The sequence below is a fragment of the Carex rostrata genome, chromosome 4 (genome assembly GCF_964058835.1).
Source record: "Carex rostrata chromosome 4, lpCarRost1.2, whole genome shotgun sequence".
NCBI classification, from domain to species: Eukaryota; Viridiplantae; Streptophyta; class Magnoliopsida; order Poales; family Cyperaceae; genus Carex; species Carex rostrata.
In genome coordinates this window covers 6,198,520-6,226,424 of record NC_135921.1, presented here as the reverse complement: position 1 = coordinate 6,226,424, position 27,905 = coordinate 6,198,520, and the positions used below count along the sequence as shown (strand labels likewise).

At 34.7% G+C, this 27,905-nt stretch overlaps 3 protein-coding genes across 3 annotated transcripts; all 3 read left to right on the top strand.

Annotated features, from left to right (window-relative positions):
* The first annotated feature begins 264 nt into the window (after positions 1-264).
* On the top strand, positions 265-5,050 carry LOC144552392 (F-box/FBD/LRR-repeat protein At1g13570-like). Its single transcript, XM_078300400.1, has 4 exons — positions 265-373; positions 1,592-2,437; positions 2,744-2,893; positions 4,538-5,050. Exons 2-4 carry the CDS (start codon positions 1,616-1,618, stop codon positions 4,847-4,849), a joined length of 1,284 nt encoding a protein of 427 aa, XP_078156526.1. The 5' UTR covers positions 265-373; positions 1,592-1,615; the 3' UTR covers positions 4,850-5,050.
* Positions 5,051-10,394: 5,344 nt separating this feature from the next.
* On the top strand, positions 10,395-12,112 carry LOC144552980 (F-box/FBD/LRR-repeat protein At1g13570-like). Its single transcript, XM_078301038.1, has 3 exons — positions 10,395-11,230; positions 11,351-11,514; positions 11,628-12,112. Exons 1-2 carry the CDS (start codon positions 10,409-10,411, stop codon positions 11,495-11,497), a joined length of 969 nt encoding a protein of 322 aa, XP_078157164.1. The 5' UTR covers positions 10,395-10,408; the 3' UTR covers positions 11,498-11,514; positions 11,628-12,112.
* Positions 12,113-15,313: 3,201 nt separating this feature from the next.
* LOC144553197 (F-box/FBD/LRR-repeat protein At1g13570-like) lies at positions 15,314-16,873 on the top strand. The gene is made up of 3 exons (XM_078301296.1): positions 15,314-16,189; positions 16,320-16,475; positions 16,574-16,873. The coding sequence occupies exons 1-3, from the start codon at positions 15,314-15,316 to the stop codon at positions 16,871-16,873; spliced, it is 1,332 nt and encodes a 443-aa protein (XP_078157422.1).
* The last annotated feature ends 11,032 nt before the right edge of the window (positions 16,874-27,905 follow it).

Sequence of the window (27,905 nt, the reverse complement as noted above, 5' to 3'; positions counted from 1 at the left end):
ATTGTGCTTCTAGTTCCTACTCCGCTTCCCTCCCAAACAGGAATACAGATGCAGTGAAGTAACATAATTTTTGAATTTTAGATGTGGATTGTTCGATTCAAATCTGCGATAATTTATCCGAGTGGAGTGTATACATTCCGAGCAACGAATCCAAATCCCGAAATAATCTCAAGCAATGAATTCGAATCGAACGGTTACGATCCAAAACCAAAAGTTTGTTTACTTTAGGGGATCCGAATCCAACAAACAGTGCCCGTGGACTGTGGTAATGGCACCACTAAATGGAAATTGATGAAACCCTAAATCTTTCCTCTTCTCCACTGCCACTCCGTCAAATTCTCTGCCTAGCTCCCCTCGCCTTCACTTCTTTTCGGTAAATGCTTGCTCTCTCTCTCGATAATTTTTTATTGGTAGAAATGATCAGAAAATAAGAGAGAGAAACAGAAAGAGTGTAAAAGGTGTAATATTGATAGTAATAGCGGGATTACAGACTTAAATCAAAGAACCTGTTTTTTTTTTTTACAATTTTTTGAACTGTGGCTGTCACAAAAAATTGGAAAAAAAAAAAAAAAGTTTGTTTGGACTAGAATTGGAAAATGAGCTCCAAACTTTTGAACCGGATTTTAAAATCCCGCTATTACTACCAATATTACACCTTCTACACTCTATCTGTTTCTCTCTTGTTTTCTGATAATTTCTACCAATAAAAAATTCTCCTCTCTCATGTTCATACCTCAGTATTACCTTTTTAGGTGTTAAGGCTTGTGTCGCACTAATGTTCAGTATTACCTTTTTTTGTTAGGTTATTAGATACATAAACCGAGTTTTTTCAGTGACGAGAACTTCTGGATCCCAAATTTTGCTTAGGTTAAAATTTATTTGATTAGGGGTAGATGATTACAACGCCTTGTTAGAGTTTTGTGGCTGGATTTAGATGTTTGGCCTCAGCATTCTTTGATTTAATAGATAGAGGGTGCAATGTGTCGAAGAACAATTTTAAAATTCAAACCCTCATCCCCCAAAACCAAGCAAAAAGAAGGAATAAAGAAAATCACCAACTCTTCTTATATTTACTGTTGAAAGCATATAAACTAATGGTGGTAATAGAATTATTTGATTAGCAGCATCGTGGGACTAGGTGTCAGATCACTTGATGTGGGCATTTCTAGAGTTGAGGTTTTAGTGTTATTGAATAGTTTCTTTTATTCATGTGGTTTTCTTTGCATGTAGCCTTTTCTTTATTGTCTTCTTCTATGCACTAATAATCTGAGCCTTTGACTATTAAATTATGGGTAATTCTACAAATTTATCTTTTTTAATAATTATGGACTCATCTACAATGTTTATATTTTAAATTGAATAATATGTTCTAAATATGTAACATAAGATAGATGTTTTATAAAAGTTGGGTGTACATGCTGTAATACCCTTATATTATAAGAGTTGTTTTGTTTAGTGAGATGATGCATTCTAATCTGGAATTCATTTTACTCATTAACTATTGCTAGGCTATACTTACTACTTATCTAGATTCAGTGATATGCTTTCTGTTCTTAATAACCATATAATAAGTTCCTAGTGCTGCTTGCAGGTTGAAATTCACTTCAAATTATCAATGGATAGACCTCAGCCCCAAAAGAGCAGAGCTGATATTGATTTGAATCATGATTATATCAGCAACTTGCCGGCTGATTTAAAACAGAAAATTCTAGTGAAACTTTCAATCAAAGAAGCGGTCAGAACAAGCATCCTCTCGAGCAAGTGGAAGGATTCATGGACCACACTTCCAAATTTGGTTTTTACAGAAAAATCTACAGAGTCTAGGTTTATTAACTTGGTCGACATGGTATTATTGGTTCATCAGGGTCAGATTCGAAAATTCAAGCTTTGCAGTCAGCATGCATGCAATTTGGCCATCAGTCGCTGGATGCTTGTCTTGTCTACAAATGGAATTGAGAATATTGATCTAGTATTTAAAGGTGATAAGAAATGCGAGATTCCTTCCCGCTTCTTCTCTTGCATTGCATTGAAAGTTGTGCGCCTGTCAGGTTGCATTATCAATGTTCCTCGGTTTTTCAATGGCTTTAATCTGTTACGGTATCTTCGCCTATCTAATTTTGATTTGTCAGGGTTTGCTATAGAGAAATTGGTCTCGAGTTGCCCTTTACTAGATCACTTGTTTCTGCACTGCTTTATCCAGCCAGGTTGCCTCAATATCAGTGCACCAAACCTCAGATATTTGGATATTCGTGGTGAATTTCACGATCTCTGTTTAGAAACTCCAAAATTGACCTTTGCAAGCATTCGTCTCGTAGCTGGTAATGAAGATTATCAGAAGTTAAGTGTGGCAAAAGATGGAAAGGAAAGCAACATTATACGATCTATTGGTCGCGTTTCGAACATTAGAAAACTAAAAATATGCGGTGGATTCCTTGACGTAAGATTAATTTATGCTTAAATTTTTTTTTTGCTATGATGTTAGCATACCTGTCCTCAAAATACCACTAATACGGCTTAAATTTGAACTTTTGTACTGTAGTGTTCTAGTTAATTAAGCCTCAAACTAGCAAAAGAAAAAAAAGGGCGATAGAACCAACTACTATGAGTCGAATACATTCTACTATGTACACGTGGTGCCGTAGTGTTGACAGATCCGACCGGTACAAAATTGTCTGATAATGTAATACTATGATCTTATTTTTTGGCTAAATGTTTCTGATTTCTATTACTTTTTTTTTGCAAGTACCTTGCCATGGGACCTATTCCAGAGAATCTTACGCACTTCAATCATTTGACAGATACTTATGTGCAACTAGGTATTTACCCGGATGAGATTGCAACTGCTCTTTGCTTGTTTCAAAATGCACCGAACTTAAAAGTACTCCGTATAGAGGTCCACTACTTCTCTACATTTTATATTATGATTTAATTAATTTTTATTTACTTTTTATATTACTTTTAAGTTTTTGGGCAAAGGTGAATGCTCAATTAAATTGCAAATCCTTTCAAGTAATACCGTAGGCATGGAAACCAGAAAGATGGCAAAGCTACCGATTATTAGGCAAGAATGTGGGTCAACTAAGCCTCATTCTTTTTCTAAAAAAATCATATTGATGTGTTGGATTTTAGTTAACATTGCTACATATTTTCTAATAGGGAAAATTTCCGGTGTACCCATCCAAACTTTCAAAATAGCCAATTTCCCCATTAATACATCATAATATCCAATATCCCCATATAAACTTGAATTTCTTTCTTCTATCACCTTTTAATTATTTAACCTTTTAATTAATTATTTTAAAAATTGAATTGAGCAATGTGCCCTTAATTTGAAATAGAGTTGTCTTCTTCTCCCCTTCTTTCCTCTTCTCTTTTAAGAATAGGATGACCTCATACTAAGTTTACGAAGCAAACAAAATGTGTTCTTAAGAGAAGCTTGCTCAACAGCTATCTCTATCAAAATCAGGAGATGATTCATGATGAAGAGAAACAAATGAGGAATAGTGAGATAGATGAGTGCATAAGGGAATAAATAGTTAGTGCCAACAAATCGAAGGAGAGAGAGAGAGAGAGAGAGCAACGGGGACAGATTGTGGAAGGGTCAATCCTAAACCCAAACACCACCATGCCTGAAACCTATAAGAGTTATCACTCTTGTAACAGTTGGGATGAAAAAAAATACACTTCACATTGGAAATTAAATTTGCAGATGTACCAAGTAAAACCAATCTGGATTTAATTAGAATTTACCAAATACTAATGTAATATCTAAAAAATTACTATAGGGTTCAGCAGCAGCAGCCAGTAGGATTGGGGAAACTCATGAGGCCAACAACTGGTAAAAATAGAGTAGCAGGGAGGTCATGTACCAATATGGAGCTCTTTTGTTTTCAATTTATTGGTTCTTTTGATTTTTTTTTTTTTCTGTTGCTTCTCACTTTTTATTTTGTGCATAAACAAGGACTTAGTTTAGCAGTAAGAAGGAAGAGAGAGGTGGGGTGAATAGAATAGAAGGAAAGAAGCTGATGAGTATTTGACGCAAATAGAACTGGAAAGAAAGAAGATGAGTGTTTTATGTTTTAGCACTTTTTCAATAATTGTAAGAAATTTAATGGACACCTCCATTTTAATAAAAGGGTATATTGGTCAATAAAAAATTTAAAATAATTTAATAGAAGATAAAATAAATGAAAGGGGATAGAAGAAAGAAAGTTAAGTTTTTTTTTTGAGAAAAAATGAGGGTCTATACGGGGATATTGGATATTATGATGGATTCATGGGGAAATTGACTATTTTGAAAGTTTGAATGGGCATACAGGAAATTTTCACTTTCTAGTAATCACCCCTTGTACTTTTTCAAAAAATAAACCTCAATATCTCCTCTGTATACATTGACCAGTACCAATCTACAAAAAGTTGGTGCTCGAATTGGATCAACGTAATCATATGTTACCAGCAAATAAGTTGAAATCTTTCTACCTGTCATACTGCCTAATGATACCACTGACAGGGTTTTTTTTTTCTTTTCAATTTTCAGTTTCGGGACTCTAAGGATCAACTGCATGTTCAAGCTTTGTGGGAATCAAATGCAAACCGAGACTGCTTGTTTAAGTGCCTTAAGGTTGTGGACATTATGTTTGCACACGACACTGAGTTGTCCTTAAAATGCTCCAAGTCGATGCTAAATTTTGCAAAACTTGTGCTAAGCACTGCACCTCTTTTAAAGAAATTCAATGTCGTTGACTTAGAGGATGCCAGGGAAATTTTTGAGATGCTTGAGTTCTTCCCTATGTTATCAAAGAAGGCTAAAATCGTTTTTGTCCAGGGAATCAGCGATGATGAAGAATGATGTATGAATGGTGTCCACTTACACTTCTATCTGTTGAGTAATTTATGTACTTTATGAGTAGTAACTAATTATATTGAATCAATGGCACTTGATTGTCTTTCTGACACCAAGGGACCACCTTACATACAAGCATAGGATCTGAAGGTACTGACATACTTTGCGAATTATATGTTTAGATGTTAAATTTATAAATTTTTGAGTTAATTTAGCATAAAGTCAATGGTAAAAAAAATAAAAAAAATAAATATATTGAAATTTACTTGTAAACTCTCTTTTATTAGCCACTTGATTTTAAACTAAATTAATTTGAAAAATTATAAATGCTACATATAAATATATCACTCATGAAGCGAGTTGGTTTCAAATTTTCAATGGTATGGATTTGTTGCTTAAAATTATTTCAATAAATTTTGAAGTCAAGCTCACCGAAACAAATGGTGAGCTTAAACACCTCAGACAGAATGAGAAATTTGAGGCACGGTATTTAAGTCAAAATAATAGAAAAATGTATATGACAACGGATATGCTGGGATTTTTTTTTTTTTTTTTAAATAGAATTCATTTTAATTATTTCAACGGAACAAGTCTTCTTTGTGTGAAAATTAAAAAACTAGCCTCCACCAATCCTAGGAATCGGTGTAGCAAGAAAAACACAACCTACTCCAATCTTAGGGATCGGTGGATTTAGTTTTGCACCCGTCACAACATGCTACACAAAAAGCTGAAACAAGCTGTTTTTACCAAAAACTGGGACCGAAACAGGTGATTTTTGCCTGAAATAGTAAAGGTTCTGTCAGAAACCATTGAATTGGAAACAGTCCAGTTCTGAATAGGCCGAAACTGGCTGTTTTTGTCAGAAACTATGATTGAAACAGGTGATTTATGCCTGAAACAGTACAGTATGATTTGTTGGGGTGTAAAACTGACTCCACTGATCCCTAGGATCGGTGTAGGTTGTGTTTTTCTTGCTACACCGATCCCTAGAATTAATGAAGGCTAGTTTTCTAATTTCCACACTGAGAAGGTTGTTTCATTGAAAAAATTAAAAGAAATTCTATTTTAAAAAAAAAAAAATCGATATACCGTGTGGAGAGATGAAGAAGCAAATTAACATCATATTTAACATGCACACGCTGACAATTTGACATTCTATTATATATCATGAAATCCAATAAGAATGATATGGTAAATAGATGTAGAATGCTGTTCAAGACAAATTACCAAAATCGAATTATAGTTACCATTCGAGGTATATTTTTTTTTACAAAATTTCCAACTTTTTTAGCACAAATTTTCCCAGCAACATTATTCTTTATTTTTTAAAAAATTAAGAATATTTGAGCATTCGTATTATTTTTTATTTAATGTTTGATATTTAAAAGAAAATCGGCCTAGTCCGAAGCAGTCTGTTATCATTTATTATTTCTTTTTTTATTAAATGAAAATTTAATTTCAGCTTAACATTCAGTCAAGCCAGAGGCTTAATAGCTCGCCTAGGGTGACAACGAGCTGCTAATGAGCGAGTTAGGTCTCACTTGTAATCAACTTGTTTATGAATCAAGCTGAACAAACAAATTTGAATTTTAGATTCCGAGTTAAAATTCCTGCTCAAGACTAAGTAGTGACTAATTTTAACTCGATCTACCAACAAACGAGTTGTTACCGATCGAGTCACGGACGAATACCAAGCAGACCACGAGCCATTGGTTTTTTTTACCAGTCCTACCTCGGCCCACGAGACTTATTTTACTTTTTACATTTTTGTTTCATTCGAGTCCCTCTGACAAGAGAGAGAGACGAAGTGACTCGATAGGTGGGACGGTTGTGCAACGGTAGGGTACTGCTGCTATTCTAAGAAGAATAGCAGATCTCTGCTTTCTATTTCTCTCCCTTCAAGAGAGGATGAGATCGTGAGACTGAAAGAGAGAGGAGAGAGAAGATAGCAGAAAGAGCAGAGAATTTGGTTCCCCAACGTAGATGGCGTAGGCTCGGCGAAAGTCGCTGAATTCGGCATGGTAGGTGTTAACTTGACAGGACAGGAGGAGAGAGATGAGAAGCGGGTACCGAACTGGTTGAGCGACGTGCGCGAAATTGCTGCCCTCGCACGGTAGACAGGTAGAGAGAGAGATGGATCTGTCGTACGGCAGAGCTCTAGAGCCTGATTCAAAACTAAACTGAAGAGGCGCTTTCCTTCTCGAGGAAGGAAAAGAAAGGATAAGAGGTAGGGTGGGGTCATCTGTAAGTGTGTGAGAGAGAGAGAAGATTAAGTGGGGTCCGGTTGGAAGTGATCGGGAGAGGAGAGCAAAGGATTAAATGGGTAGTGGGGTCCGTTTGAGAGAGAGAGAGAGGGAAAGAATGGTGAGCTAAGGGCCATGTGGCCTTCCCTGTGGCCATTCAAACCCTTCTAAATAAGAATTTGTTTCATTCATTCCATTCAGTCGAATTAAAATTCCCAAGCGTTGGAATGTAGCTTCAAACATAATATGTTCGGGTTTTTTTTTTTTTATCATGACCAATTTTATTTATTTATTATTGAAATTTAATTTTCAATTGAATTTAAGGTTTCGAGTCTTTTGAGAATTTTAATTTAGGTGCGATTTTTTTGGATTTAAATTATTCATCTTTATTTATGTATTATATAAATTTTTAATTTGCCGTAATTTATGGTTTATAACTAACTAAAAAAAGTTCAAAAGTAAAGAATATAACCTTGGTAGCTACTACCAAGTTTTAAAAAAAAACAACATAATAAAAAAACTAAAATAAATCTGTTAATTATATTGGATTTTTATTTTTAATGGTTCAACGATTTCTCAGTTAAACATATCCAATAACAACAACAATCATTTACTAGTGAATAGCACTGGAGGGATGGAAGGAAGGAAATGAAGATTTTATGTTCTCTCTTGTACAATCATCCTTGGAATAGATTGGACACCTCCATTTTTAATAAAAGAGTATATTGATCAATACATTTTTTAAAATAATTTAATAATAAATAAAATAAAAGAAAGGACTAGAAGAAAGATAATTAAGTTAACCAAATACAACTTAAATTGCTGATGTTAAAGATCTTTACAAGTAAGTGGTTAATTTTTATATATTACAAAAAGGAAAAAGAAAATCTTCTTTATATCAAGTGCAAGTTCCTTTTTAATTGCAAAAGAATAATATTACGTATATTCTCAAATGTGTTTATTTTATCAAGTATGTAAGTATTTTGAGTGGAGGGTATTTTAATTTTTAAGTGATAGTTATTGTTAAATTTTAAATTATTGAACCGGTAACTAAACAAATTTCGGCTTTTTCTTTCTTCTCGCCGATTTTACCTATCTTCCGACTTGCTTCCCTACTCCGTACTTCCGTAGGATGTCACTTCCCTCCCTCTCTCTTTACCTCCATGAGTTGTCATTTAACTGACCTAAGGCTAAGGCTACTACCTAAGGTCCTACTGAATCAGCATCTTCTGCATTAACTAAAAAAAAATCATCTTTTGAATTAATGCATCTCGGCCGTTTAATTTTAAAAGAGTTAATTTGATTCACCCCTATAACGCAAGGATCCTTAAATATTAGTGCTGATATTCATCGGACGGTCCAGATCTATCAAAACACACAGCAGTGACTCCCTCTCCTGAGTGGGTATCCTCTGAGATATCTCAACTTTTGCGTGACCGACGTGTCCGATGCCTATTCGGGAGTGATGTAGGGGTCAGTATTATGTGTGCTTTGAGATTCGTGTAGAACGTATTTAAACGGTTGGGATTTTTCATAATGTCGAGCAAAGTTTGAGATATCTCAGAGGATACGAATTCCCCTCTCTGACTCAACCTTTACTCTTTTCTATAATACTCTCTCAAACCTCGCTCACACTAGGGCTGGGCAAAAAAGGTCGAACTCGTAACTCGCTCGCAACTCGCTCATTTACAGCTCGTTTAACTCGGCTCATTTACAGCTCAGCTCATTTACAACTCGAGTTGGCCAACTCGTTTAATAAATGAGCCGAGTTCGAGTTGGCCCCAACTCGCTCATTTATAACTCGAGTTGCAAATTATTGGTCACAATAAATTCCAAAATAATAAAACCCGAATCTCTAGACTGTTATTTGTGCTTTGAGATTCGTGCAAAATATGTTTGAACTTGTGTTGTAATACTATCATTGGTTAAATGAGTTATAAACGAGTTGTGAGCCAACTCGAGTTGATAACGAGCTGAGTTTGAACTTGTGTTGTAATACTATCACTGGTTAAACGAGTTATAAACGAGTTGTGAGCCAACTCGAGTTGATAACGAGCCGAGTTCGAGTTGGCTCTACAACTCGTTATTACCATCTCAACTCGAGTTGGCTCGCTCGTTTATTAAACGAGCCGAGTTCGAGTTGGGGGTAACTCGCTCAAACTCGGCTCATTTACAGCCCTAGCTCACACTGCTTGAGAATTATTCAAAATATAAATTAGCCCTTATCCCTTCACTGTTCAACCTTTGTTACCAGTGAGTACATGTGAGTTTAAAGGATGTTTGGGAGATGAAGCTGGAGACGACAGATGCACACAAATCCCTAGCCGCTCCTTCAACACCGATCAGCTTTCTTCAGGACTCTTGAACCTATTTCTGGTATTCCTTTTTTGTTGCTTCTAAACTCTCTGTGATTGTATTAGGGGTTGTCGGTTGAGTTCTTTCTGTGACTGGATGCTACTGAATGCCTTATCTTTGTATGTCCGGTTGCAAATCTATAATGTGTAATTACAACTAAATAAATATTACTTGATATATCTGGATTATTATAGTTTTAACATAATTTACATTATATACTTACCCAACATACCTAAAATTATCCAATGCATTGGACGCACTTAACATATAAAATACATAAGGTATTGAAACAAAATACATTAGGAACATTATTACATCCAACGTACGTAACACAATAATTAATTGAAATAATAACATATTAAATGTGAAATAATTGACATAATAATTGATTAAAATAATTTAAGATCAAATACACATTTATTAAGTCTAGTTAACTAAGATAACAGCACTTGACATGGTTTATCGTAATTACACATTATAGAAAAGGAACTGACTAGGGAACTGGAGAACATGTCAACCAGTTCCATAGTCAGTTCCTTTTCTGAGTTTTCTCCAATATAGACTATAATGAAATGAAATTAACCTTTTATTCTATATTTTTTTTATGGACTACAGAAAGAAAAGTATCCTCATTGACAAATCTTTTATTTATTTTGTAATTGTTTCTCCTGTTGGTAATCTTAATATGCGAATTGGCAAAATTTAATGTCCACTTTCCCCTTTTACTCTTTTTAAATTTTTCTGAAAATAACTATCTAAGCTGTAAATGACTTGTAAAATTTCAAAAGAAAATAGCTATTCAGGTCGGAGGTATTGTTGGAATTTTCCTACAAACCATGGAGGGCAAATTAACCATAGAGAGCCATTCCATGCCACTTGCCCTGTTTCAATCTTGTACTTCTGCTATTTTCTAATAATTGCTAAAAAACTTACCAATGCTTTTTACAGGTCTGAAAGATCATACACCATGAGCATTTTTCAGCCCCAAATGGGTACTGCTCATCTCGATTTCGAACGAGATTATATCAGCAACTTGCCCACAAATGTAAAAGAGGAAGTTCTTATGAAACTTCCAATTAAAGAGGTGGTCAGGATGAGCCTTCTCTCAACCAAATGGAAAAATGCTTGGATGTCAATTCCAAATTTGGTGTTCATAGAAGACTGTGCACAGTCAGAACTAATTAAGCTTGTTGACCTAGTGTTATTACTCCATAGTGGTCCAATTCTACAATTTAAACTTGTCAGTAGGCATGCGTACAAAAAGGAAATTGGTAGATGGATGTTGATCCTGTCCCGAAATGGAATAAAGGATCTTTATATAGAATTGGAATCTGGTGAAGAATGCATGTTTCCTTCCATTTTCTTCTCTTGTCTTGCATTGGAACATGTGCATATATCTGGTAGCAACATAAATGTTCCTCCAACTTTCGTAGGCTTTAAGTTTCTTCGCAGCCTAAGGCTGTTGAAGTTGAATTTAACTGGGATTACTGTAGCAAGACTCATTTCAAGGTGTCCTTTACTTGAGTGCTTGGAGTTGGGTAACATTGTTGAGTTTGGTTGCCTCGTAATCCATCCACCGAACCTCATATGGCTGAGTATTACAGGGGAGTTTGGTGATCTCTGTTTGGAAACCCCCAAGTTGCTTTTTGCCAAAATAAATCTTGATTGCTATCTTGGATATTATCGGAACTTCCGTCTGCCAAGCGAGGATTGTAAGAGTAATATTTTGCGAGTTCTTGGTAGCCTTTCTGAGATTGATGAACTTCAACTATGCAATGATTTTATTACGGTAAGATATCCATACTTGAGAAAAGTTTCCATCAATTACAATTACAATTACTTTTTATGTTCTCTATAGCTTATATTTGGCGTAATATTTAATGACAATCTATTCTTTGACTTGTTTTAGTACTTAGCGATGGGTCCCATACCAGAAGTGCTCCCCGTACCCTTCTACGAATTGACAGAGCTGCATATCGACCTTTGTTGGCAATCCAAGAAAGAGGTTGCAGGCTTGCAGCTGCTTCTTGTTTGTTCAAAAGTGCCCCTAACTTAGAGGTGCTTTCTTTAACAGTAAGTCCAACAAACTTATCACTAATTGGCTATCCATTACTATCTTGTTTGCAGCAATTAATTTATCTTTGTATTCAATCTCATCTTTCATTGTGTTCATCATTTTTTCCCAGCTTGACAAAGAGGAGCATGACTCTCCATCCCTTGCTCAATATATTTGGGAGGAGAAAGGAATAGAATCTGACTTGTTTAACTGCCTTGCAATTGTGGATATACATTTCTCTGTATATCCTGAGTCAATTCTAGAAGTTGCAAAATTTGTTCTGAGCACTGCGCCTGTGTTAGAGAAGCTGGTTATAAGAGAACGAAGCTACATTGATGATTTAAAGGATAACGTAGCATTCTTGAAGAAGCTGGCGAGTTTTCCAAGGTCATCAAAGATGGCTGAAATTGTCTGTGGAGTGATTTCCTATGATATAAAAGAGAGCTAGTATGGTACTTTTTTAGTGCATGGAATAGTTCAGCAAGATTTCAAACAATCTAGTTTATTTTGTATGGCTTCTGTTAGGGCTCCAGTGGTATTGAAATATGTTTTGTACAACCTTTATTAGAACTCCAGTGGTATTGACATATGTTTTGTTGGAGAAGTAATGTTTTTTTTTACATCTCCAGTGGTATTGAAATATTTTTAAACATATATCTCTCTTTAAAGAGACAGGGCTTGCATCACTGCGCTCAACTCACAATTCTAAGATGTGTTTTCTTATAGTAACTTCAATATTTACTGGTGAATTACTGTCACCATGGGAACACAAAAATTCTTGAACAACATGGCCAGGCAGTGAGTCAAATAAGAAGTCACTTAATAGTGGTATGGTCCATGGTAATCCTTTCCTTTGCATTTTCTTTATTTCACACATTCATATTGTTTTCATGGAAATTTAAACCAAAGAATTTTTAGTTGTTGTGGAGATTGTTAATTAGCATGATACACATGGTGGAAATCCCAATATTTGGAGATATGAAGCATAAAGAGGACGTGGTCATTCCTTCTCCACTTATCACCAAAATATACAGAAAGCTTCCTATTCGCTACTTCTTCTCTTTTTGGAAAAATCACAACGGCTAATAACCTTGTAATTATATAATACAACTCACTTGTACATTGTAAGTTCAATGGATTTTATCAATAACACAATTATGCAATCAATTTTGAAGTTATAATAGGTGTGTTCCAGTTGCTAAGTGCTGATGTATTCAAAGAAGGAAGATTATATACCATAATTAAAATTTTGTATATGGTTCTCACTCAGGAGTGGTGGAACCGATTGTAAAATTGTCAAATTTAAAATAATGAGATAAAAAAGAAAAGGTTAAGTCAATATGAATTAAATAGCAGTTTCAGTCCAACAGGCGATTCAAATCCAAAATCCATCTGAGTAATTCTCAGACTTTACCTTAATAATGGGTTCCATGCAAGGAAGACTTCAATGCACCAAATTTCAAGGAATTTTAAGAGCTCAACCCCCTCTAGCAATGGGCCAGGATAATGTTATCTGGCAAAAAGAGTCGTCAAAAAATGTTCTCTATCAAATTAGCCTATGAGGGTATGAAGGATCAACCTAGAATCAGGGTATATATTCACAAGATTTGGAAGACGAATGTACCTCCTAGGATTAAGGTTTTTGCATGGTTGGCTTTCTATGACAAGACCTTAACAGCTGACAATTTGGCAAAAAGAGGCTGGAATTTGCCAAGCATGTGTTTTCTGTGCCGAATGGCAAATGAAAATGTAACACATATGTTTTCTGAATGTCGGTTTAGTAATTTGCTTTTCTCTACCAAGAAGCTGGAAGAGAACCTTTCAAGAGACACAAGCACACAAGTGGATAGTTGGGAAGGAGGGGGGTGTTAAATCCAAAGAAGTGATTTTAATGGCGATGTTTATATGCTGGAGGGAAAGATGTGTAAGAACTTTTATATCTGGTGTGGTGAAGGAGGTTATAGACCAATGGAGTTCGCTACAGTGCAATAGTTAGTCTATCAGAGTTTTATTTTAACATTTCAATCATTCTCTTGTGTTTATGTGTTTGTTTGTTTTTATTTTCAATGGTTCAATTTACATTGAACCTATTTGTTTTCAATGCACCATTTGTTTTATGTCTCAACCATACCCCACGTCTCTATCTCTGTTTACAAAGTTCAAACAGTCGATCTGAACTGCTCAACATGATATACATATTAAAATGTGCTTAGAGACCAAATTTTATATTTTTTAGATTTTTTTACTATTTTTTTAGATTGGTACAAAATCACTGCATCTGGACTATCCAAAAACAGTGATTTTGTACCTATCTAAAAAAATAGTAAAAAAAATTCAAAAAATATCAAATTTGGTCTCTAAGCACATTTTAATATGTATATCATGTTGAGCGGTTCGAATTGACTATTTGAACTTTATAAACGAAAATAGAGACGTGGGGTATGATTGGGGCACAAAACCAATGGTGCATTTTAACCCTACTCTTGTAACTTTTATTATAGGTTTCAATTCAAGACCTAAAACCTTTTTAAATTATCAATAAAAAACAATGAAGGACTAAAATCCTTATTTTTCCTAAAAAAAAAAAAAATAGTTGTTTCAAAAGGCTTATATATAACTCATGTATACTTCAGCAATTTAGCAGTTAACTTCATCTCCAATATCATGCTAAATACACAATGGTTTTGATCCTTTTTTTTATGGCATGCTTTGAAACTAATATAATGGCTCAGATTTTTATTTTTTAATGAAGTTGAGTTTAAGTCTCTCAATCTTATAAATATCCACAAAAAATCTCAGCTGAGTTTGAATCCACGTCATCATCCATTTAGAGAGCCACCTAAATTTAAATTTCAATTGGAAAAAGATATCACTATATAGAATTCTATTATTTTGAGTTTTCGACTCTCAAAATAACAATGACCCCATATACAAAATAAATAAAAAAAAGACAATAAGGTAAGTCCTTTTTTCATTTTCTTTCAATAACATTTAAAATTTTCTTTTTATATATTTGAAGCTTAATTAAGTTTCAACCATAATTAAGAGCTACTAAATTAAAAATGATAGATTGGATATAAAGAGAAAATTTTCCTCTTTATGCTCAATAATATTCTAATTGTTGCTCTCAAAATAGCACGATCCCAATTTGTGGTTTATTTAGTTTTGTGATTGTTTAATTTAGTAATTTCAGACTCAAAATAGAATCACCACCTATTTTGTAATATATATCATTATTTCGTTTCTTGAAAGTATGTATACTTTTTTCTATCTCACAAAAATAATATTGTTAAAAATATGAGGCCGCCACCATATAAATAGTACTAAATTTAAAAAAATAAAAATAAATAAATAGTACTAAATTATTCCTTCTTCTTAGCTTCTCTTTGATCAGGTAATATTTCCTTCTTAAATTCGATAGAGGTTGATTCTTGTTTGTCAGGCTGGTACTAATTATTGTTTGCATCTGAAATTAAATTAGATTTCCTTTTTGGTGTTTTTCCATCAGTAACAGTATTTCAAACTAAATTTTGTGTTGTCAGGTACCAGGCGGCACACAATTTTGGTTATACGCAAATGAATTGGGATTTACAATAAGACATGTTTAAAATTTAATTTTTTCACAAGATGCGTGTAAATCTAATTTGATCCCTTTTTTTTCTTTATTTTAAAAGGAGAGGAGAAAATTCAAATTTTTTCTTGATTCAGGGTGACTTTTTTTTTCAGAAACATTTAACTTTTAAATTTGATCTTCTTATGTTATTTAGTTAGATTTAGTTGTACCTATATCAACTGCCCTGTTCCTTGCTTTAGTAAATGATGCTATTCTATGCCACTTACCCAGTTTCAATCTCATGCCTTTGCTATTTCCTAATCATTGCTAAAGAATTTACCGATGTTTTTTACAGGTCTAAAAGATTACACACCATGAGCATCTGTCAGCTTAGAAGGGATAGTGTTGATCTTGTTTCAGAACAAGATTACATCAGCAATTTGCCCAGAAATATGAAAGAGGAAATTCTAATGAAACTTCCAATTAAAGAGGCGGTCAGGACAAGCCTTCTATCAACCAAATGGAAATATGCATGGATGTCAATTCCGAATTTGGTGTTCATAGAAGACAGTTCACGATCAAATCTAATTAGGTTGGTTGATCAAGTATTGTCACTGCATCGCGGTCGAATTCTACAGTTTAAACTTGTCATTAGGCACGTGTGCAATGAGGCATTTAATCGATGGATGCTTATCTTGTCCAGAAATGGAATCAAGAATCTTCATATAGAATGGGGTCGTGTTGAAAAATGCTGCATCATGCATGTTCTTCCATCTTTCATAGGCTTTAAGTGTCTTCGCACCCTAAAGCTGTTGAAGTTTAAATTAGAAGGGATTAGTGTAGAAAGACTCATTTCAAGTTGTCCTTTACTTGAGAGATTGGAGCTATGTGGCATTATCGAGTATGATTGCCTTGTTATCCGTTCACGAAACCTCAAATGGTTAAGTATCATAGGGAAGTTTTGTGATCTCTGTTTGGAAACCCCAAACTTGTGTTTTGCATACATTAATCTAGAGTGTTATCTTGGAGATGATGACAATTTCAGTCTACCAAGCAAGAATTATAAGAGTAACATTTTGCGAGTTCTTGGTAGCCTTTCTATGATTAAAAAACTTGGACTATACAAAGTTTTTTTAAAGGTAAGAGTACCATACTTGAAAAAGGTTCCCATCAATTCTCTTAAAGCTGATTAATTCACATCTTTTAAGTTCTCTATAGCTTGTATTTGGCCTCCAGATTAATGATAATCTATTTTTTTATACTTGTTAGTATTTAGCCATAGGGCGTATAGCAGAAGCGCTTCCGGTACCCCTCTACCGATTGACAGAAATTTGTATCGACTTTTCTTTACACTTCCCGAATGAGGTTGCTGCTGCTTTTTGGTTGTTCAAATGTGCTCCCAAATTGAAGGTGCTTTCTTCAAAGGTGCGTCCAACAAACCTATCACTACTAGCTTGTTTGTTACAATTAATTTATGTTTCTATTCAATCTCATCTTCCATTATGTTTATGTTTTTTTCCCAGCTTGACATTGACCACGAAAATGCCCCGCCATCAGCACTTGCTCAATCTTTTTGGGAGGAGAAAGGAATAGATTCTAACTTGTTTAACTGCCTTGAAATTGTGAATATATATTCTTTTTTATATCCGAAGTCGATTCTAAAATTTGCAAAATTTGTCCTGAGCACTGCACCTATGTTAGAGAAGCTGGTTATCAGCGAAAAGGAGATTGATTCTTTACCTGATGCTGATGGAAAAGAATTGAAGAATAAGCTGACAAGCTTTCCAAGGTTATCGAAGATGGCCAAAATCGAGTTTGTTTAGTGCATGAAATAGATCAGCAAAATCTCAAACAATCGATTTCTTTTTTTGTGTAACTTTTATTAGCTCTCCAGTGATCTCAGCATATGTTTTGTTGGAGAAGTTGTGATTTTTCTTGTTCATTTTTTCTATGCCTACAAAAGCAAATTCCCTGTTATATATTAATTTAAGAAACAACAAACAAATTAATATTAAGGAGTTTCTTCTTTGCATCTTGATATATGATTAAAACTCAGTTATATCAAGACAATCTGATCTAAAAATATGGCGCTCGTATCTAAAGTAGCTCTCCAGTTTTGGTTGTATATCACCAGAGAGGATCAAACCCTCAAAAAAAGCTTATATGTTTTAAAAGGAATTAAACATGTGTCTTTAGCTTAGATTTTTTTACTTTGTATAATGGGGGAAAGAAATTTACAATTAATGTAGGCATCTGAGAAAAGAGCAACGCTTAATATAAGTTGTCTAATTTACATGTGTGTTTAGCTTAGATTTCTTTACGATCATATTCTCAAATTATAATATAATCCAACTGAAAAAGTTTATCATGAGCAACAGACATGGGACAACTCAATGAAGGGGGTCAACTATCTCAAAGGCAAGGCTAAAAAAAAGTGGATGTCGTTCTTTCTTTGCACAATGTGGATGTTATGACCAGTGTTGTAAATAACGGTACGTGGTTGTCGGATGGACAGGGTACCATCAAGCGATTATTAATTGGGAATGATCGGTCATAATTGAAAATAATCGGTCGATTAGTTGAAAAATTTTATAACTGTTTGATCACCGCCAACAACTAATTGGCCGATTAATCGACCTAAACGGACGTTTTTTACAACACTGATGTCAGAGAAACGAGACAATTTTTAAAGCGAGTGATCTTTTGGTGGAGCTGCTTTGTACAAAGATCAAGGAAGAGGGAGACTTGTGGATCAGATTTTGCAGGGGGGGGAAGAGCACAGTCATAAACAACAGAGTCGAAGCATGAGTTTTGATTTAGGTTGTTTCGTCTTTAACATTTTTTTTTCTAGCTGATAGCTGCTATTAGTTTTTCTCAAAAAAAAAAAAAACAGTCTGATTTTGCCTTCTTCAACCATATATATACTGAACCACAGTCCAACAAGACCAAATTTTAACGGTCAGATGGTTTTTCATTTTGTAACTATTAACAGATGTTAGGTCAATAAAATTTTGCCATGTATCTTAAGAGTTATCCTTTATGTTCAAAAGAAATAAAAATTATCCTAGCTCTAAATAATTTTCAAACAAATACTTATATTTTTAGGCCCAGGTAGTTGTCCTGGTCTGTCATCTGTGTACTATATTTAAATCTATGTAAATTTGGAATATTATTCTATATTAAATTATTAATTACTAGAATAATAATACTCACTAGAAAACATTTTTAAGACAACAATTGCTTACAACATTTTTTTATATGTTATTTTTTATATATTTTTTTTCAATATGTTATTTCTCACAATGTAAAAATAAAAGTAAATTCAGATATTTTTATTTGTCAAAAAATTTTCTGCAAGAATAATTATATTTAATACAATATGTTACTTGCAAATACTTAGATAATGATATTCGTACAATATTTGTAAAATATTGCTTACAACATTTTTTATTTTCACTACACTTAAATTTTTAGACAAGTGATGGAATTAAAAAAATAATTAAGAAGCATTTTCAAATTTGTAATATTCTCATTTTTTTTAGCAGAAGGCACAGTGTAAGTATCGACCTTCCACAAATATTTCAAGAATATGATTTATAACTAATTTACAAATAGCATTTTGAATTCAATTAAATTATTCATGCAAATAATATTTTGACAAATAATTCAACTTTTAATTTGAAAAAAAAAGGTCTTATTAAAATATCATTGTTTCTGAATTTTTTTTAATTTTCTACCGACTTAACTAGACATGTTTAAAGTAAATATTTAAAAAATATATATATAGGATAGTTCAAATGTCTTTATTTTTTTGTGCCTCCACCATGCCTTCATTTTTAAAAGTGTTAATAAAACAAAATTTACATCATAAACATGAAAATAAAACCGTTAGATGTGATTTATGTTATTTTCTCTATTTGCTCATAAAAATATATCACAAAGGAGGCAATCCATGTGATTGTTTTTCTGAAAATTTGAATTTTGAAAACCAATTTCAATTCCAAATACTCGGCACCAAATAAATTGACATTGTAATGAAATTGTCCGTTGATGCCATAGATTCGGAATTGCTCTCTGAATTTCAATAATATACTTATTTTATTTGATAGGGTTGACAATAATAAAAACTAACTGTAATTTCAAACTTTTAACTTTTAAAACATTAGATATACTATTTTTATATAATATGGATGAAAATTGATTAAAAAGTTATCATTTATCAAATAGTTCAATACTTGAAACTGTCTATATTAAATGATATTTGACGAAATATTAAATTATTCTAATATTATAGTACAATTAATGGATAAATTCAATTATGCCTTTTTATATTTAAAAAAAATTATAATTATGATTGATATATCATGAAAATTATTAAAATATTAATTGGTAAATAATACGTATCTATTCTTTTGTTGTTATTTTATAAAAAAGACCAGTTGGCCCCTTCTCTTCTATTTCACTTGCACCAATTTTCCCATCTACCCCCACGGCCCCACCTATTATAATACTTTTTTTGCAATATGTGGATCGATTTGTATTATAGATTTTTTATTTTTATTTTTAAAATTTAAATAGTTTAAATAGTCTATTTGAACTATTTAATATAATTTTTATATATAAATATATTTGAATGGTCCACGATTTTAGATTGGGTGATTTTTTATTTATTTTTAAAATAGTAAAACAATTTAAAAATGTAAAATTTATTCTCTAAGTATATTTTCACGTGAAGAATCGTATTAAACTATTCAAATTAATTGTTTGAACTTTTAAAAGAAGACTTGAATACAAAGTTGATGTAGGCTTTGTAAAATACAAAGATTTAAATAGCGTTTATCGCGTCACAGCGAATTGGTTAAAAAAGCAGCGCTATACTCAAATAGCATCGCTATAGCGTGATATAGCGCGCTATAACTCTGATAGCGCCATAGCTTTTATGACCTGAAAACGCTATAGCGCGCTATTTAGAATCTTTACAATCTTTACTAAAATACCATATATCAACCTCAAAATTTAAACTTGGTCTCTCCCATGGCCCAAAATTTCTTGCGAAGGCCCAACTAAATTTTGTTTTGGAAGACCACCGATGCGCGCTTTCTTCTCTCCCGTGCGCTCGAATTTGTATCATCTCGAGTTAGCTTAACTTTTGTGTTTAGATTACGACCGTTCGATTTAAATCTACAAGAATATTAAGGCCCCGGACATTACACGCGTGGATCGAATTGGTCTAAATTTTAATCAAACGGTCTGAATTGGTCCCAAAATTTCCGTTGCTAATTCCTCTCTCCCTCTTTTGCTGCGTCGTCACCTGCTCACACTTGCGCGCGCACAACTCTGCTTCTACGGTGACTCTGCCCATGCCGCTCTCTTCCACTTTCTGAATAGGTTCCTAACCAAAATTTTGTTTTACAAATTATGATCATAAGATGGGTATTTAGACTGTAAATTTCTATTGCTTGCCTTGGTGTTATTATATTGGACGAATGGTCAGGGACAGAATTAGAAATATTTAATAAAGAAGGCTGAAAATTAAAATGCACATGTGGTGATTGAATTTGAATTCAAAACGATTCAACTATAAAATAAAATTTTAACCACTAGACTATAAATAAATATTTTAATTATTATTGAGAGGGGCATAACTACACAGACACTTCTAAAAAAAAAAAATCTAAATTTTAATATAAATAACTACAAATTTAAAATTATAGGAGTGGAATTAACTACCTTTTCAATGCATTGAGGTCTGTCCCCACGGATAGCACCTTACATCAGTGCACTCCCCAGTATATATTTTATCTACTTAGTTGAAGGTTAGAATATAAAATTCAAATACTAGGCTCATGTTCCATGTATGCTTGAGAACGGATGCAAATTTCTATGTTGTCCAAATGACAAAAAATAGGCCTAACATGTCAATCCAATTTTAATTTTATTTTGATGCTCCATAATTTTTCTAAAAGTTAGAATTGGTGACACAAATTAAGATCACATTATCTTGTACAAAGTACAATATAGATCTCCAAATGTGAATCTTTAGTACTAGGGTGTTCCTAAGTTCATCAAATTCTTTGTGAACTCAACTTTAAAATTTATCGGATTGGTTCAAACGACGAATTCAAACTGTTGAAATATTTCTATCTTATAAGTGATGTGTCTACATGTGAAAATTTTAAAATATTAAATTAATTTTCTATATAGTCAAGTGATCAAAAGACGTCCAAAAAATGAATGCATTAAAATTAATTTATAAACCTTATAATTTTGACCATTTGACTTTATATTAAATTGATTCGAAAGTTCAAAATTTTCACATGTAGACACATCACTTGTAAGATAGAAGGATTTTAACGGTTTGAATTTGTCATTTGAAGTTAATCCGATAGACTTTAGAGTTGAGTTCACAAAAAAAACTTAGAGAACTTAGGAATACCCTAATTCTACTCATCTTTGTATGATATGGAACTTCAAAAATGTACACTAAAAGTGCATAGGTCTTTTATACCAAGATCAAAATTAAATGTAAACAAAGAATTGTGGGGACTCGTCAGTTATTGATTACTGGCCCAAATTCAGAGAAAATTCTTTTAACGTTAAAATTAGTGGCACAAATTAAGATCACAATATCTTGTACAAGTAAATATAGATCTTTTAAATGGGAATCTTTTTATCATATGAAATTTAAAAAATTTACACTAAGGTTGTGCTTCAGAGAGAGAGGGGGTGGACAACATTAATAGAAGGGAAAGGGAAGGACAATAGAATGAGGCTTCACCTCCGTACAGTAAACTTACACTTCAAATCGGGAGGGGGGGATTTCAGCGAAGTTGTACATGGAGTTCTCCTTGCTACAGTGGAGTTATCTTTCTGTCCCACTCTGATTTCCCTCCTTCTGGAGCCGGTGAACGTCACCGGACAGATGCGGTCACGCACCGTTTTACCTTCGCGCTCTTCCCCTCTCTCCGCGTACCCCTTTTTGGAGCACGGCCTAAGGGTGTGCTCAATATCGGAGGGGAACCCCCTTTAATGTCATTAAAGGAAGGAACAGAAATGAAAGTGAACTCCATGAGCTCGCGGTCTGTCCATGTCGTTCACCAACTTCATAAGAAGATATTATAAGAAGAAAGGAATTTTGGATTTAGAGACATCTAATTACAATAATTAAGTTGGACATACGTGCATCATGATTATGATATCAAATAGTGTCGCAAGATTACATTTATGTAATGATTAAAATATGCCAAACAATGTGATTAATTAAGTCATGGCATTATACGTATTTAAATAAGGTTTTGGATACGAATACATATAGAATAATGTTAATCAATTATAATTGTTAATGGACCGATTATAGTTGATTAAAATAATAGCAGTGATAAATTTAGGCTAAATAAGGAAATTGAAAACATTTATTTGGTTCCCGATTTAGCCCGAAATTTTCAGGAAAAGGTGTAAACTGACTTGCACACGTTTTCACATCTTTTGGCAAACTTGTTTCATAAGTTTTAGCTAGGCAAACTTGTTTCACAAGTTTTGCACTACTATAAAAGGGTTGGGTCTCCGTAACCTTGAACTCATCATGATCATTATCCACCGTCTTGGTCCATAAAAGACCAAATATTTGTTGGGTTTTGTGGAACGGTTCAAACCTATTTAATTAGCTTAAGCTGCGGAAAGAGTAAAACAAAAAATTTTACATCTAACTTAAGCTACGGATTAAATAAATCAAGAAGATTCGTTTAATCCTATTTACAGATCTACTCCATAATTGATTTCCTAAAGCATTAAATCTATTTACAAATTAAATAGATTAATATAACAATTTATACCTTGATTCCAAATCTCAGTTGGAATGCGGACCGAGCGAGTAGAGTCTCATCAGGGATGGAATCGACTCGCAGTATCACACGTGTGATACCTCTATTGGTTATCCACCAGGACTAACCGGAGAGCGATTTACTTCTTCTGCCAGAAATACCGTAAACTGCGGAATTCTGCAGAAACACTATTCACCGAGAAAATGATGAAATAAATATATTTGTGTCCCGAAGTAACTCGGTTTTGCTTAAAAGCTAAACCGTAGGATTACACAAAATATATTATTTCTTAATCTCGAAATAACCGAAATCAAGGAAGAGAGAAAAACCGATTAACGAAGTAATCAGATTAACACGTGAATTAGTGAGTCTTTCTCTCTACCCCTACCCCTCTATTTATAGACTTTTGAGGAGGTTTGCAAAAGACCAAAATACCCCTCAAAACAAATCTATTTACCAAAAGCCCTTGACACCTCATCCTTTTATCATGTGAAATGACCAAAATACCCTTGCCACCTCACATGACACATGTCAATACATGGGAAGTCGGCACCAAGGGAAAAAGACCATTTTACCCTTGGCCCATTAAGGCATGAATAGTGTTGGGCTTTGATTTTGGGCTTTGACTTTGGGCCTTTAATTTTAATTAAGGCTTTGATTATTTTGGGCTTTTAAATCCATAATTCAAACCCATAATTAACAATTAAAATTCCAAATCATATATATATAATTGTCATGTACAATTATATTTCTTTTCGGTTATTGTTCGGTAACTTTTATACAACGTAACGTGTGCGTTTATAAATTAACCGTTGTTTCTGCTTGTCATTCTAAATGACATTTATAATTTAATTATATCACGTATAATTAATTATAACCATCTTAATATTAATTATAATCAATTTATAATTAATCAGTAAGATTCTCCGAGTAGCTCCTATATGGTGTGACCCAATAGGATCTGTGTTATGTTGGTAAACAGAGTTAAAACTGTTTTAACTTCTGTTAGTCATGGGTGGCATCTGGCAACACATCATGACCATCCAATTACACAGATGATGTTGTACTGTACGATATCACGATCCAGTAAACAATTTACTTGTGTCAGTTCTTCTGTCTCATAGCTATCAGATCAGTTTCAAGGTAGATGTGTGTCATCCTTGGTAACTGTATCTTTTCTTGATCTTGAGTAGATTATCGAATATAATTACTCTTGTAATTATACCGCATGCAGATAATCTAACTCTATCAAGGGGCCCAGTGATGCTATAGCTCGTATAGAGATACGAGGGACAAATAGTATTCTTGGCAGACTATCACTTCCTCAGCTAAGTTATACATATGGAAATGCTACCGTTATGGCTGCTTTTTACGGACAACGTTAGATAACACTCACTCATATATATTTCTTAGTGGGAACGATAAATACCTCATACTGTAGAACTTTGACACTGAATGAAAACATAAATGACACGAACACAATTCTATTTAATGTTTCATTCGGGGTCTGTCAAATACCATGTTCCTAGAACATGTATCTATGTGATTAAAATGACATCTCGTGTCAGGTGGTTTGTAAAACTTAACCATCTTTTAATCCACATACTAACCTTATAGCGGTAATTAGTGTTCCTGCTAATTACCTTGGTCAGTGACCTTTTAAGAGTATATATCATCTATATTATGGAGTTTCACAATTTCAGTCATGAACTCGAAATGATCCATAAATGCAATAATACTCACGGCAACAAAATGATATAAATAAACATTCAATTCATGAACAAAGCTTTATGATTAATTTATCGTATTATTGACTTCTAGATTATTACAAACTAACATGGGGTCCTTCCCCGGTTACTTAATGGAATGGCTATCGCTATTATATTGTATTTGTTGATGATTTTACCAAATTTAATTGGATTTATTTCATGGCTACCAAAGGCGAAGTGCTTTCTATTTTTACTCGCTTTAAAGCGCTAGTTGAGAATCTCTTGTCTACCACCATCAAAACTTTACGTACCGACGGTGGTACCGAATACAAACTCATTCTCACTCGCTTTCCTCATCTTTTTCACCAAACAACATGTCCCTATACCCCACAGCAGAACGGGATATCCGAACGTAAACATCGACACATTGTCGAGCTTGCCATCGCCTCCATGACCCATGCCCCTATCCCATCGATTTATTGGGACGATATTTTCTCAAGTATTGTTTTCACAATAAATCGTCTCCCTTCTCATAATAATACTGTGCCATACACCTCTCTTTTTCGGGCTTCACCTGACTACACATTTCTTCGGGTTCTTGGATGTTTGTGTTTTCCCCTCACTCGTCCCTACAGTGAACATAAACTCCAACCCCGGGCTTTACCGTGTGTCTTCATTGGATATGCCACTTCTCAGAAGGGTTATCGTTGTTTACATTTACCATCTAACAAGATTTTTATTTCCAGGAATGTTATTTTTGATGAGGCTAGCTTCCGATTTCAACAACTCTCTGCCTCCAACTTGGTGCCGACAACAGCTTCCCAGCTCTCTGTCTCCACAAATGCAATTGATTCTCCTGCTGGGCCTGCTTCAATTTTCGCTGGGCCTCTTCTTCTTTCTCCTACAAATAATAATTCTGCTCAGCCCACCAACTCTACCTCTCCAGGCCTTCCTATCTCTTCTCAGCCCATTACCATTCCTTCTACTCCCACCGAACCTCATGCCTCTCCTAACGGCCCATCTCTTCCAACAGACCAATCTATATCAATTGCTCCTTCCAGACCCGATCCGCTGCACCCTACTCCCTCATCACCCAGACCCCATCCGCTGCACACTACTTCTCCTCTTACTCCTGACATGCCAACTCCTAACCCTTCACCTACACAGCCGACCACCTCCATTCATCCTATGGTGACTCGCACCAAGGATAAGACCAGACGGCTTCGTCAATTTCCTAATCACGTTGCCTACCTAGCTTCATTGGATTCCGAGCCTACCTCTTTCTCTGCAGCAAACTCGGTTCCTGAATGGCGGCAAGCCATGGCTTTTGAAATTGATGCCTTGGCCAAGAATAACACCTGGACTCTAGTTGAACCTCCCGCTAATCAGCACATTGTCGGGTGTAAATGGGTGTTTAAATTGAAGCGTCGGTCGGATGGCTCCATTGAAAGACACAAAGCTTGCTTCGTTGCGAAGGGATTCCATCAAATTGAAGGCGTGGACTTTCTCGATACATTCAGTCCTGTGGTTCGACCAACTTCAATTCGGGTAATTCTGTCTCTTGTCGTCTCTTTTCAGTGGCCGATTCACCAATTGGACGTGCAAAACGCCTTTTTGCACGGTGATCTAGCCGAAACAGTGTATATGAGCCAACCTCCTGGATTTGTCGATTCTTCTCATCCTAATCATGTGTGCCTCCTCTCCAAATCACTGTATGGACTGAAACAGTCCCCGAGGGCTTGGTTTCACAAATTGAATTCAGCTTTACTTGAATTCGGCATTCTAGCTTCTGCATATGATCCATCGCTATTTGTGCATCACTCCAATGGCCAAACCACAATCCTCTTAGTATATGTTGATGATATTCTTCTTACTGGGAGTGATTCGGTTTTCCTCACCTCCTGCCTTGCATATCTTCAGCAACGGTTTGCAATCAAAAACCTTGGTCTTTTGCATTACTTTCTAGGGGTACAGGTTTCTCCAACTTCTGATGGGTTGCATCTCTCTCAGACAAAATATATCACTGATCTTCTCATCCGCACAAACATGCACTCTTGCAAGCCGTGTAGCACTCCTATGGCTACTTCTCCTCCTTTGTCTAAATTAGACAGCCCTTTCTTTTCAGACACTCATTTGTATCGAAGCGTAGTTGGTGCATTACAGTATGCTACGATTACGAGACCCGACATATCCTTCGCTGTAAATAAGGTATCTCAGTTCATGCAACAACCAACTATTGCTCATTGGACAGCTACCAAGAGAATTCTTCGCTATCTTCTAGGTACACTCTCTCATGGTTTGTCATTTCAGTCCTCTCGCTCTATGACCATTGATGCTTACAGTGACGCTGATTGGGCGGGATCGGTTGATGACCGTCGTTCCACCTCTGGTTACTGTATTTTTCTGGGCAACAATTTGGTTTCTTGGAGTGCTAAGAAGCAGCCTACTGTCTCGCGGTCAAGCACTGAGGCAGAATATAGGAGTCTTGCGCTTACTTGTGCCGAGTTACTTTGGCTTCAGTATTTACTCACCGAGTTGCGTGTTCCCTTGGCTGCCCCTCCGACTCTATGGTGTGATAATATAGGCGCCACATTTCTTGCCTCGAACCCAATGTTTCACTCCCGCACCAAGCATGTCGAAATCGACTTCCATTTTGTGCGTGAGAAGGTTGTTGCCAAAGAGCTCTTGGTTCGCTTTTTATGCTCACAGGATCAGCTAGCTGACTCTATGACAAAACCTCTGCCTACTGCTCGTTTTCAATTTCTACGCACCAAGCTTCATGTGACAGAGTCCCCTTCCACTTGTGGGGGGGGGGGGGGGGTAATAGAGCAATACTGGAGGTATCCTGTCCAGGCAATAATGCTGATGATTCCAAGACCTAGAAGCATCATTTCTATTGTGATAACAACCCGTTTACTATAGTTAGATTACTCTTTACTGTAGTTAGTCAATCATAGTCACATATATAGAAGGCTATAAAAACACAGAGATGAAAACATCTGAATCAATAAGAAAGAATCTTTTCAAATCAATTTCTTCTTCTCTTCTCTTATCTCATAATATTTAAAAGAAAATCAGCCTAGTCCGAAGCAGTCTGTTATCATTTATTATTTCTGTTTTTAACTTCTGTTAGTCATGGGTGGCATCTGGCAACACATCATGACCATCCAATTACACAGATGATGCTGTACTGTACGATATCACGATCCAGTAAACAATTTACTTGTGTCAGTTCTTCTGTCTCATAGCTATCAGATCAGTTTTAAGGTAGATATGTGTCATCCTCGTTAACTGTATCTTTTCTTGATCTTAAGTAGATTATCAAA

Coding starts and splice junctions, on each gene's coding strand:
- LOC144552392 (XM_078300400.1), top strand. CDS start 1,616: ATGGATAGACCTCAGCCCCAAAAGAGCAGAGCTGATATTGATTTGAAT. Junction 2,438..2,743: donor TATGCGGTGGATTCCTTGAC/GTAAGATTAATT, acceptor TTTTTTTGCAAG/TACCTTGCCATGGGACCTAT. Junction 2,894..4,537: donor TAAAAGTACTCCGTATAGAG/GTCCACTACTTC, acceptor TTCAATTTTCAG/TTTCGGGACTCTAAGGATCA.
- LOC144552980 (XM_078301038.1), top strand. CDS start 10,409: ATGAGCATTTTTCAGCCCCAAATGGGTACTGCTCATCTCGATTTCGAA. Junction 11,231..11,350: donor TATGCAATGATTTTATTACG/GTAAGATATCCA, acceptor GACTTGTTTTAG/TACTTAGCGATGGGTCCCAT.
- LOC144553197 (XM_078301296.1), top strand. CDS start 15,314: ATGATGCTATTCTATGCCACTTACCCAGTTTCAATCTCATGCCTTTGC. Junction 16,190..16,319: donor TATACAAAGTTTTTTTAAAG/GTAAGAGTACCA, acceptor TATACTTGTTAG/TATTTAGCCATAGGGCGTAT. Junction 16,476..16,573: donor TGAAGGTGCTTTCTTCAAAG/GTGCGTCCAACA, acceptor TTTTTTTCCCAG/CTTGACATTGACCACGAAAA.